We start from the raw sequence: 11,991 nt of genomic DNA, 5'->3' as shown, positions 1-11,991 counted from the left end.
CCAGCCTGACTCGGGACCATGCTGGGGCACTCTGGTGATGGCTGGGCCTTATTCGGCCCTCTAGATACCTTATGTCAGAATGCAGGTCATAGGCAGTGATGACTGTCACTAGAGGGGCCCATCCCATGGAGTCCACGGCCAGCATCCCTCAGGCTGGACCACCCTGACACTGACATATGGAGACAGGAGCTGTCTGTACGGATGTAATGCAATCAGTCAAATCACACAGATGGCCACACAAATAACTATAATAAATAATTTAATTCTATAAATGGCAAAGCAGAAATGTTAAAATTTGTTGGATACCCTCCCCTCCCACCCTCTGCCCCAACATTGTCTTAACAAAAATATTGGCTGCGGCTAACAACCACTTAGAAATCTTTAGGCACTTGGTGGAAAAGACACTGGAGAATGACCACCTTACTGCCTGCTGCAGCAAGGGGTAGGGATGAAGGCTGGTTTCCTAGTCTATCCTTTACTCACAGGCATCACTAGTACTGAGAAACAGAAACACCAGGACAGTGCACCCACACTGAAAGACATCCCAGTGTATTTAAAATCGGGAGGAGCAGGGTGGTAGTGGTGCAGGTCTTTAATCTCAGTGTGGGAGGAAGAGGCAGGTGGATCTCTGAGAGTTCCAGAATAGCCAAAGTCTCACAGAGAAACCGTGTCAAAAACCAAAATAGTTGGGAGAAACTTTATCAGTGAGTCAAGACTGGACATTGTCCTCAGCAGAGGACGATGGGACAGAGCCCAGAGGAAGTGGGTGGGTGGTTTACAATCGCTTTGGCTTTCCTGCAACGTGAAGAGCATTATGGTGAGTCTGAAAGCAGCCCAGGACCCCCTGGGCTTGTGACTAAAAACATTATGTTCAAGCAGCTAATTGGGAAGCTGACGCGCGCGCGCGCGCGCGTGTGTGTGTGTGTGTGTGTGTGTGTGTGACTTAACTTTAATTTTAGCTTTCTGAGGCCTCTGTGAAAAGTAGGCATGTTACGAAATCCCAGAAATCCGCTTAGGAAACACAGAAGCTGATGCTCAAGCACCATCTGGTGGCTGGTGGGGGCCCAAGGATGGCCCCAGGCCATGGACTCGGTGTCCTAAGTGCAAGCTGTGCAGGCCACCACTGTCTCCCTTCAGTGGCTGATGCACGTGGTCACCGAGCGGCAGCCATGGTCTGCATGTGCTGCAGCAGCTGCTCGCAGTAGGTAGCTGAGCGGTGTTTGTGGACGACAGCCTCTGTCTCCCGCACCAGCACATCTGGGAAGAGGACGCTGCCCTCCTTGAGGACTTCTAGAAGAGAGCATAGAACCCTGAGTCCAGCAGCAGTGGGCTGGGCGCCCACCTCACAGCTTTACAGAGCTGGCAGTCTTTCTCTCTGGCTGCTGGGTAGATCCCACAGGGCTGAAACCACCTTCTTACATGCACGCAGAACTCAAGGGGAAACCTTTGAGGGTTCTCTCCTTCTACCACGTGGGTCCTGGGGATGGTACTCACGTCTCCATCCTTGACAGCAAGTGCCTTTATCTGCTAAGCCATCTCGCTGGCCCTGCAGTGTGTTTTATTATGAACAAACAAATGGCACCTCTCTTTCAGCAGGTGCTAGTGTAGCCAGAGTCTCCCCTCCCACCGCAGTGACTACCCCCACTCTCCTTCCAAGTCCGCAGCACCCAGGGTGGCCTTCCTGCATCATGCCAAGCTGTTGTAACAGTATTCTCATTATGTTTATTCCTTTTTATTTCCTTCTCTTCTCCCCACCCGTGTGTGTGTGTGTGTGTGTGTGTGTGTGTGTGTTAAATATAAAAAAGTGGGGGCTGGAGAGATGGCTCAGCAGTTAAGAGCACTGGCTGCTCTTCCAGAGGACCTGGATTTGATTCTCATATTACATGGCAGCTCAAAACCACCTGTATGTAACTCAAGATTGAGGGTATCCAATGCCCTCTTCTGCCCTTCATGGCTATTGCATGTGCACAGGCACTCACTCACACGCACACATACCTGGTCTCAGGGCACTAGAAGCCACGGGCCCTACAGACTGTGGCCTGGAGAGCTCACCTAGGACAGTGTCTTGGATGGCAGTCTCTGGGTCATCCAGGTGGACCAGCAGCTCCCGGTACAGGAACTGAACGCTGCTTTGATAGGCGGACTTCCCATCCAAGCTCTCGATGCACTTGAGCCAGGTGAGCAAGGCGGAAGCAGCTGCCATCCTCACGTCATTGGAGACATCATCCAGGCGCTTCAGGAGCTCTGTGGGGAGCGGGAGTAGGCGTTAGGGCCAAGGTGCAAACGTGGAGGGTCTTTTCTCTGGGGCCCAAGAATCCACCTCTCAGAAGAGGGGACTCTTCAGCACTGGCCCTCTTCAATGATGGCCCTTACTTCCCTGAAGCTGTTTAGCCCCAGCGGCCCTGAGACCCCCATGACAACCTAGGCGCACAGCGGACAACAGCACGGGGCTGACCTTCCTCACGCCTGCTGCAGGTCATGAGCCTGAGGCCAGCAACCCCACAATGTCACCCTTGCCTTGTTTCTGTGGAAGTCCTTCACCAGGCTGCCAGTGGCCAAAACCACATCTACCTTTCCTGACAGGCAGAAACTTCTTGTCCCAAGACAGGGTTTCTCTGTGTAGCCCTGGTTACCCTAGAACTTGCTCCATAAACCAACTGGCCTCAAATTCAGAAATCCACCTGCTTCTGCCTCCCAAGTGCTGGGATTAAAGGCATGCGCCACTACTGTCTGGCTGGAACCTACTTTTATAGCACAAACCTTCTGGAAAATGCACGAATAGGTAACGGCTGAGTGTTAGCTGGGAAGGTTCTCTGCCTGTACTGGAACGTTGAGCTTATGTTGCAAGACACCCTTGCTCATGAGCGGGCTGGCCCTGGCTTACTAAAGGCATGCAAAGCATCACCACCCAGGCAGAGTGCAAGGCTGCCCGCCTGCCAGGAGCACAGGCTTTACGACAGGGACCTGAAGGAAGGACTCATAGGGGTCCCCAACACACTGGGCTCTGGCTGCTTCTTGCTCACACACTGTGAACAGGAACAGAAGGAAACCATCTACACACCTCAGGATGACAGAACTGAGTCCGAGTCAAGAGAGCAGGCTGGCTGAGGCGTAAACCTGAGCACAAGGACTCACCCATCCCAGGCTTGAGGGCACCCAGACCAATTCTGGGATTACACGGAGTTGATGAGCACGGGGCTAACTTGCAGGGGAGAACAGGCTGGGGGCAGCCAACACTGCCCTGTATGAGCAGTCCCCCTCTGTCCTCTGTTCAGAGTTGGCCCGGGGCACCTATACAACAGCCTCCTCCGTGCACTAAGAAGTTGCAATGTGGTGCAGCTCTGTGCTTGCCATAACTGCAGAGCAGGAGGTGTGCCCAACGTGTGCACTCTCCCACTGGCACTCCCCTCAAAGCGGGAAGCCACCAGCCCTTAGCAAGCATTAGCCAAGCTTGCTAAAAAGTAGAGCCACACAGACTGTGGGTGGAAACAAAAGCAAAACAATCAGAAACGTAATGTGAGAGGCCGGCAGAGCCTGTGGGGTTTTTCTGGTAGAGGCTTCTCCCACCTCAGCTGTTCTATTCTCTAGGCCTGAGAATCCGAGTCTGCCTTCAACCCTGATCACCATCTCTTCTGGAGCCACCACTTCATCCCTGGAGAAATACACCTTGATTCCTACTGCCAGAGGCTGTGTTAGGGAGCTAAAGGCCTTTAATGCACTCGTTTCTCCTTCAGCCATTTCCGAGTTTATCTGATACTCTTGAGAGACTTTTTATTTGATGATCTCACTGATTAGCCCTGGCTGGTTCGGAACTTGCTCTGTAAACCAGGCTGGCCTTGAACTCAGAGATCTGCTTGCTTCTGCCTTGGAAGTTCTAGGATTAAAGGCACACAGCAGCATGCCTAGCCTAGGACTTTTTGTTCTTTGTGACAGGGGCTGGTGAAGCTAGGGTTGGCCTTTAACTCAATTCTCTTGCTTTCACCTCCAAAGTGCTAGGACTACAGTCTTGTGCCATTACACCTGGGCTTTCTTGTGTTTTGAGACCGGGTCTCATTGTGTAGACCTGGCTGGCTTGGAATTTTCTATGTGGCCTGCCTAGGATTTGCAACAGTGCCCCTTGCCCATGCCTCTCAGACGCTGGGATTAGAGCAGTGTGCAAGAATGGCCAGGTCTTGGCTTGCCTCTAAAGGATGTTACTATTTTAGTTTTTTGACAGTAGCAAGCGACTCTAAGTAAGAACCATAAGAGGTGTGTCCTCAACCCTCTAATATCACCTGTCCTGAGGAGCATCCATCAGCCCCCATGCTGAGCTGGGAGCTGTGTTGGTAAGCTAGCATGGAGACTTGAGCATCTCTGTACTGGCTTTCCCCATGTTCCCTCACACTCACTGCTCCTAAGGATGGGTCTGTTCCTCTTGTGCTGTGTTCTGTACAGTACGGATCCGGGTCACCGCCTGGGATCTTGTTGGCTTTAACAGCCTCATTATCTCTGTTTCTAATCGGCTTGGTGTTCAGGCTGGCTCTAGACAAGTAATGCAGCTGCCCCCATCATGCCTCACCACGCCAGTTCCAGGTAGATTGCTCCCTCTAGCAATGGTAGATAGAAACCTTACAATATATAATATATTGTAAACTAGGACCTGGACGATTTCTGCTTCAAGGAGGGTCTCCCACCTGTATTGGCTACACCCTACTGGTCCTGGAAACAGAGCCTGGCCTCCATCTCCAATAATGCCCTCTCTTGCTTCTCATGCGGGTTGCTCAGGCAGGAGTGACTAATCTGTCACTTTGGTGACGTATGGATACCCAGCACCAACTCTCTGTCTGACTACAAAAGAAGGTACTAAATAACGTGTTGTATGTGCGCGCGTGCCTGGGGTCTTACCAGGATAGACCTTGAGGAATTTCTCTGGCTCCATGATATCCCCTGAATTCTTGAGGAACATGCTGATGATGCGGCAGGACATCAGGCGTGTGGTCTGGGAGTCGTCCTCCAGTGTGGCCAGCACTCGTGACATCAGGGTCTCCTGTGCCTCTTGTACCTGCAGGCCACAAATGGGTGTGAGGAATGTGGGACCACCTATGCTGTCAGTGCATCAGTGCTCAATGCCAGGCAATGCAGCTCAAATGCTGCGAATCACACCTACAAGTAGATTTGAATCTTTTGGTTTTGTTTGTAACAATAAAGTTTTGCTTATTTTCCGTGTGTATGTCTGTGAGTGTGCAGGCGCACACATGTCAAGGACAATCTGCAGGGGTCAGTTCTCTCCTTAACCTTAAGCTCTCTCCTAGGGAGCACACTCAGGCTGCCAGGCTTGATGGCCAGTGCCCTCACTTGCCAAGTCACCTTATTGGCCCTTGAATCACTTTCATTTATTAATTATCTGTTTTTCCATTCGAGGTTTCTCTGTGTAGCCCTGGCTGTCCTGGAACTCACTCTGTAGACCATGCTGACCTCGCACTCAGAGCTCTGCCTGCCCCTGCCTCCCGAGGGCTGGGATTACAGGCCACCGCCTTTAGTGGTGGTGCTGCCACCACCAGGCACTAAGTCACTTATCGGCTCAGAGTGCTACAGGATAGGCCGGGCTACACAAGGCAAGCAGACCATGTGAATTACAGACACCTCACCTGTAATCCCAGCACTTCAAGGGCAGGCTCAGTTAAACAGGGAGTTCTAGGGCAGCCTGGCCTACAGAAAACCATCCCAATGGAAAAATCAACCAATCAACTAACAACGTATCCATAAGGGGCTTGGAGAGAAGACTCGCTGAGATGGTAAGGAACTTTGAAGCATCAAGATCAACCTCAGCACCCATGGACGAGCTGGGTGTGGTAGTATGGATGCGCTGGATGTGGTGATGTACATCTGCATTCCCGGTGCAAGGCCAGGAAGAGACCCTTTGTCAAAGACCATGGTGGACAGCATGTGAGGAATGACTTCCGATGCTGCCTTAGTTACGGCTACTGTTGCTATGAGGAAACATCATAACCAAACATTTTGGGAAGGAAAGGGTCATTTGGCTTACATATCCTGAATCACAGTCTGCTTAGGGAGGCAACAGGGAGGCAGGGGCTGACGCACGGAGAGGCCACGGAAGATGCTACTTACTGGCCGGCTCAGCCTGCTTTCGTTTAGAACCCAGGGCCACCAGCTCAGGGATGTTCCCAACCACAATGTACTGACCCTTCCACATTGATCCTAGATCAAGAATGTCCTATAGGCTTGCCTGCTTACAGCTGGATTTTCTCAACTGTGGTTTTCTCCTCTTGGGAGAATCTTAGCTTGTGTCAAGCTGACATAAAACTAGCCAGGACAGATATTCAAAAGTTAATTCTGGTGCTCATGAACAAACAAACAAACACACACACACACACACACCACAGATACTGTAAAAAAAACAAAAAAGCAAACAAAAAAAACCCTTTGCTCTACTAAAATAAAATTTGAAGTGTAGGTAGTTCTCCAGGGGTTCGGTAGAGAAAAGAGGCAGGGAATGATGGGAACTGTGGGGCTGTGACAGGGAATTTTGTTTTGTTTTGAAAGTAGGAAAAGCTGGGCAAAGCCCTGTCATATCCTAGTGAACACTAAAAGCTGAGGCAGGAGATTCATAGGTCAGTCTGCCTGGACTACAAGAGGAAGTTAAAAGCCAGCTGAGGACTCTTACTGAGATCCTGTCTCAAAATTAAAAGTAAAATCAGTTAGGAACACAGATCAGCCACAGAACACTTGCTTAAAATCCCCCAGGGAGAGGCTTGGCCCGTGGCTCAATGGTAGACGGTAGACCACCTCCCTAGAATCTTCTAGTAAAGTACCTGGAGCTGTGGCTCAAATGCCTAGCACTTAATGGGGACAAGCCTGGGAGATAAACCACGTTTAGATGCACATATAAGTCTTCACGGGACACGAGAATGAGGGAGGCACGAACCAGTGAAAGGTTTACAGGTCTGTAAGTGGCCTGAGCAGGGCTCTCCTGATCCCTTTGCTGAGGAGAAAGGGGTGGGAGGGTTGGTGGTGCCAGTGAAGGAGGTGCTGGTGGGGACAACCAGTGTGGCTGCAGGCCCTGGGCTGAGGGCCTGGTGAGTTATGGCTGTACTGCCACCAAGTGGATGCCTCTGTGTCACTTTCCAGGGAAGCAGAAGGGCTTCTCACGGTGTAATAAATGCAAGACAACAGCGGGGCTGCTGACTAGATAGGGTAGCGGTGGGAGATGGAGGGTGAGGCAGGTGGGGGGGATCTTGGGGAGGGCATCTATGTCAGGGGGGAAGGGATCACAACACAAGGGGAGGGGTTTGCCTGCAGCTTTGCTGCTCTAGGACAGAAATACTGTATTTTCTCTAAGAGCAAATGTTCTCTCGGCTCAGATCTTGATTCTAAATTTCAGATCATCTGTTTTAATTTAGTCAGTCGAGTACCTCAGATGTGAGTTAGGTAACAACCTTCTGTTGTCAGCAGGGGGCGCTCACACACCGTGAGCGGATGGCAGGCCGTGAGGAAGCATCAGTCTCCTGGTTCACTTCACCACTCAGAGCAATGCAGGCCTGGCCTGCCACTCACAGCCACTTCACCTGTGTATGGTAACAACTGAGCCCAGGGATAGCCCTCATCCTAAGCCTGGAATTTTGTGAAGAGCATTCAACAGAAACTGACTTAGGAGACCATTCACCCAGTATCTGATGGAGAACTTTCTTTGGCACTAATCTTAATAATAAATGCTACATTGTATGTGCAGTCGCAGCAGACATAATGCATATGTGTGTTCATGTGCTTTTGAAGGCCAGGAATTGATACCAGGCATCTGTTATCATCATTCTCCACCATGTATACACACACTCATACACACACACAATTTTCTATGTGTGTGTCTGTTTGTCTATATGTGCACCATGTGCATGCCTTCAGAGTCCAGAAGACAGCATCAGATCCTCTGGAGTTGTGAGCTACCAGACATGGGTACTAGAAACTGAAGTTGGGTCCTCTGCAAAAGCAGAAAGAAGGGCTCAGAAGACACAGGCTCTCTCCCGAAGTCAGAGCGTACTGACTGTCCGTGAACCCTGTCCCTGCTCTCACAATGCTGGTCACCCGTGTGGTCAGGCCTGTTCTGGTTTGGTTTTGCTTCTTTACGTGGATGCTGGGATCCAAACTCAGGCGTGGCTGGCACGTCATTCCCCACATACCCTGACCTGGTATGTCCCCAGACCCTTTTGAGTTGCTTTGTCAGGGTATTTTATCACAGCAACAGGGCGAGAAACTAAGACAGTTTGTAGACCAGATCCCAGATCCTTCAAGGAGATGTGGGAACCAGGGCACTAAGACTTGGGCCCTGCCCAGATCTGGCCCCCCCAGACCTCAGCCCTTTAGAACTTTCTATGCTAATTGAAAGACACAGTTCTGCAAGGTCTCATGATACACACACAGACAAACAACTGGGATGGTTACAGCTGTCCTTACCTGCTTGGCTGATAAGATGTCACTGCTGCTGAGTGCCCACAGGCAGGATATAGCAGCCGTCCGGATGGCTGCAGCTGTCCTCCCTGCATGCCACTGCAGGTTGGGGGCTAGGATGTCATTTATTACCATATCCAAGTAGCCATGGAACTGTCTGGAACAAGAGGGCAAGTGAGGAAGGACAGACAGACTTCTCTGAAGGACATGCTTCAGTTTGGGAATGGAACTGGACCTGACCCTGTGCCTCTCTGCAAGGGGACCCCTGTGAAGTGATCGGGTAAGGTGATGGGTTTCAGGGGGCTCTGTGCTCAAGGGCTGCACCAACCGTGATCATCTATGTGGGCCATATGGCACCTCCGTCACCATCCACTGAACCTGCTATCTGTGCCATTAAAACAAAGGAAGCAAGAAATAAGGGCTGGGTGTGGTGGTGCACATCTTTAATCCCACTACTAGAGAGAGAGGCAGGAGGATCTCTGTGAGTTTAAGGCCAGCCTGTCTACAGAGTGAGTTTCAGGACAGCCAGGGCCACAGAGAGAAACCCTGTCTCAAAAAAACAAAAAGAGAGAGAGAGAGAGAGAGAGAGAGAGAGAGAGAGAGAGAGAGAGAGAGAGACAGAGACAGAGACAGAGACAGAGAAGTAACACGGAGCTGGAGATGGTCTGGTGCTCTTCTAGAGGCCCTGAGTTTGGTTCCAGGACCCCCTGTAACTACAGCTCCAGGGGAATGCAGTCCTCTAAGAGCCTCTCAGGTACCTGCGCGCACACAAAACATCTTTTATTAACAGCAACCTTCATACAGAAGAGGCCCAGCAGGTCTAGCTAATGTGAGTCTACCTGAAGGAGAGCTGTCTGTCATGCCCTCTCTAACAAACTGCTCAGGGCTTCATCCTTCAGAGAGCAGACAGTCTGCCAGCTGCTCAGGACTTCTCTCCCCACCACTGCAGCTCTATAACCTACTTTCATTTTTAACTTAAAAAGATGGGATCTCATGTAGCCCAGGCTGGACTCAAATTTCCTATATAGCTGAAGATGATGGTCTTATTCTCCTGCCTGAGTGCAGAAACTAGAGGCGTGTTCCTCCACACCCCATCTGTACAAGGCTGGAGAAGGCAGGGCAAGCAATCTTCCAACTGAGCTCCACCTCCAGCTCAGTTTGTTTGTCTGACACAAGGTCTTGTTATATAGTCCAGGCTAGCCTGGAATACCCGATCCCCCGCTACCACTTCTGAGTGCTGGGATTACAGGCATACACCACCACTCCGAGTTTATGCAGTGTTGGAGAAGGAACCCAAGGCTCCTGTGAGCTAGAGAGGCACTCTACCAGCTGAGCCACATTCCTAGACCTTAGGCCCCAATCTTGTTTCTTTAGTTTGCATTACATTTCATTTATCTATTGCTCTCGTGTGGTACGCGTCCACAGTGCAGGCACGGAAGTGAGAGGACAACTTGCAGGAGTTGGTTTCCTTCTACTCTGTGGGTCCTGAGGACTGAACTCAGGTAGTCAGGTCTGGAAGCAATGCCTTTACTTACTGCGGCATCCTACTGGGCCCTAGTCCACAATTTACACCAAATTTTACTTCAAGGCTACCACAAGCCCTGAAGCAAAGGCCACCTGCAAAGGCAGTGCCTTGGGTAGAGTTTTCTGTAGTGCCCTCCGACTCTCTCACAGGTATCTCGATAGCTCAGGCGAGAGTGCGAGGAAGGGCTGGGGGAGTGGGAGTCTCCGGTTGTGGGAGGTGGGATGCAGTGGCGCTACCACTCTGGCTCCGTGAGAGAACCTTCCCTAAGAATCCTGACTCCCTGCCAGAGATGACATCCTTAGACTGAGCCTTGACGGACAACCAACCTTTCACTCTATCATTCTGTGATTTATAAATCAAAACCAAATAATATTTTGTACTGACTAGTTTTATGTTAATGTGACACAAACTAGACTCAGCTGAGAGACTAACTCTAAGGGGACCACGACTGAAAAACTGCCTCCATAAGATCTAGCTGTAGGCAAGCCTGCAGGGCATTTTCTTAAATAGTGGTTGAGGTGGGAGGAACCTGCCCATTGTGGGTGGTGCCACCACCAGGCTTGTGGTCCTGTGTGCTATAAAACAGCAGGCAGAGCAAGCCAATAAGTAGCTAGTAAGCAGCCCTCTTCAGTGGCATCTACATTAGCTCCAGGTTTCTGTCCTGACTTCCCTCAGAGATGGAAGTACAAGTGAAATAAACTCCTAAAATCTCTTCTGGTCATGGTGTTCCGTCATGGCAATAGAACACTAAGACAATGCTATTTTCAAACTGCCCCTACCCAAACAGTAGCAATAGCTCACTCGGTAACTCATCTGCATAACTGGATTCTCTAGACTGACCTGATCCCTGGAGAGGTCTGAAGTGTGTCACTGGGAACCTGGCCCAAACCTGGCAGCTGTGCTTGTGGGTCAGGCGTGGCACTGTTCCTCAGTACACTGTGTGTGTGGAAAAGGCTACAGTCTGGTGGCAGCTCAGCCACTCTCTCACTCCACTCCTGTGTATACGCCTGCCCGAAGGCTTGTTGCCAAGACGCTCATTAATACCTTTTTATGGTCCCTTTTCAGCCCTGAGGGTTTTTAGATGGCAGGAAACAGAATTTCCTGCAGTGTGAGAGAGAGGCTGGCAGTCAGCCCCACAGAAAGGCTAGAACAAGAAACTCACAGGGAACTTTACAGTTTGCTCACCATACCTCACAGTGATAGGTTTTTGTTTTTTGATTTTTTGGGGTGGTGGGGTGGGGTGGTGGAGGTGGCATCCCAGGGGCTCACACATGGCTTAAGTACTCAGGTCTCCATCCGCAAGACCCAAGCTGCCAAGGGTCGGGATTAGGAGGTCCCAGAGTGATTTGAATCTTAGTCTGTTCAATGAACCAAGGAAGGTGCATGCGTGCATGCGTGCGTGCGTGCGTGTGTGTACGTGTGTGTGTGTGTGTGTGTGTGTGTGTGCGTGCGTGTGTGTGTGCGTGCGCGTGTGTGATTTTCTATATCCTCTACCACTCTCAGCTCCTCGCTCTACTCTACCGTCCTCTCGCAGGATGAGCTGCTGGGTCTTGGCTTGCTTCCCTCCTCCCCTGAGAGCCTGTTCTTTCCTAAGCTCTTTGTTCCACTTCCCCTTTACTTCAAAGCCATAAAATCGGAGGCTCTTAGGTTGCAGAGCTGCCCCTGAGCTTTTCTGAGATAACAGACTACCCTTAAGCCTTCACCATCAACGCTAATTCAGTCAGCTCTGTTAGGTCTGAAAGGTGCCAAAAGCCTTTTAAAACAGAACAGCCGAAACAGAAGCCATTAATAGTTAATGTGCCCTAAAACTTTCTCACTGGATGGAATTTTAATGACCCCCTAAAGTGACTTTGATTTACTGTCTGTGTCTGTGGTATGCTCACTAAGATCACTGTTTACCTAGTGGGGTGGAGTCTAGAGATACAGCCCACCAAGAAGCCTGTACTTTAGACCTGGGGGGCCCTGCCCAGGGCAGCAGTGTGTGCGTGTGTGTGTGTGTGTGTGTGTGTGTGTGTGTGTGTGGG

General features: G+C 50.7%; 1 protein-coding gene across 1 annotated transcript in view; it reads right to left on the bottom strand.

Annotated features, from left to right (window-relative positions):
- Positions 1–331: 331 nt before the first annotated feature.
- The window catches only part of Dnaaf5 (dynein axonemal assembly factor 5), a 39,081-nt gene continuing 27,421 nt past the window's right edge, over positions 332–11,991 (bottom strand). Inside the window, exons 10-13 of the mRNA XM_029533885.1 lie at positions 8,449–8,599; positions 4,885–5,041; positions 2,053–2,244; positions 332–1,290 (exon numbers count right to left, since the gene is read on the bottom strand). Coding sequence (XP_029389745.1) covers positions 1,154–1,290; positions 2,053–2,244; positions 4,885–5,041; positions 8,449–8,599 — 637 coding nt within the window. The 3' untranslated portion in view covers positions 332–1,153. The remainder of the gene's footprint in view (positions 1,291–2,052; positions 2,245–4,884; positions 5,042–8,448; positions 8,600–11,991) is intronic.

This window comes from Mus pahari, chromosome 23 (assembly GCF_900095145.1).
Source record: "Mus pahari chromosome 23, PAHARI_EIJ_v1.1, whole genome shotgun sequence".
Taxonomy (NCBI): Eukaryota; Metazoa; Chordata; class Mammalia; order Rodentia; family Muridae; genus Mus; species Mus pahari.
Note: the sequence above shows the minus strand (reverse complement) of the source record. Positions and strands in the feature narration are given on the sequence as shown.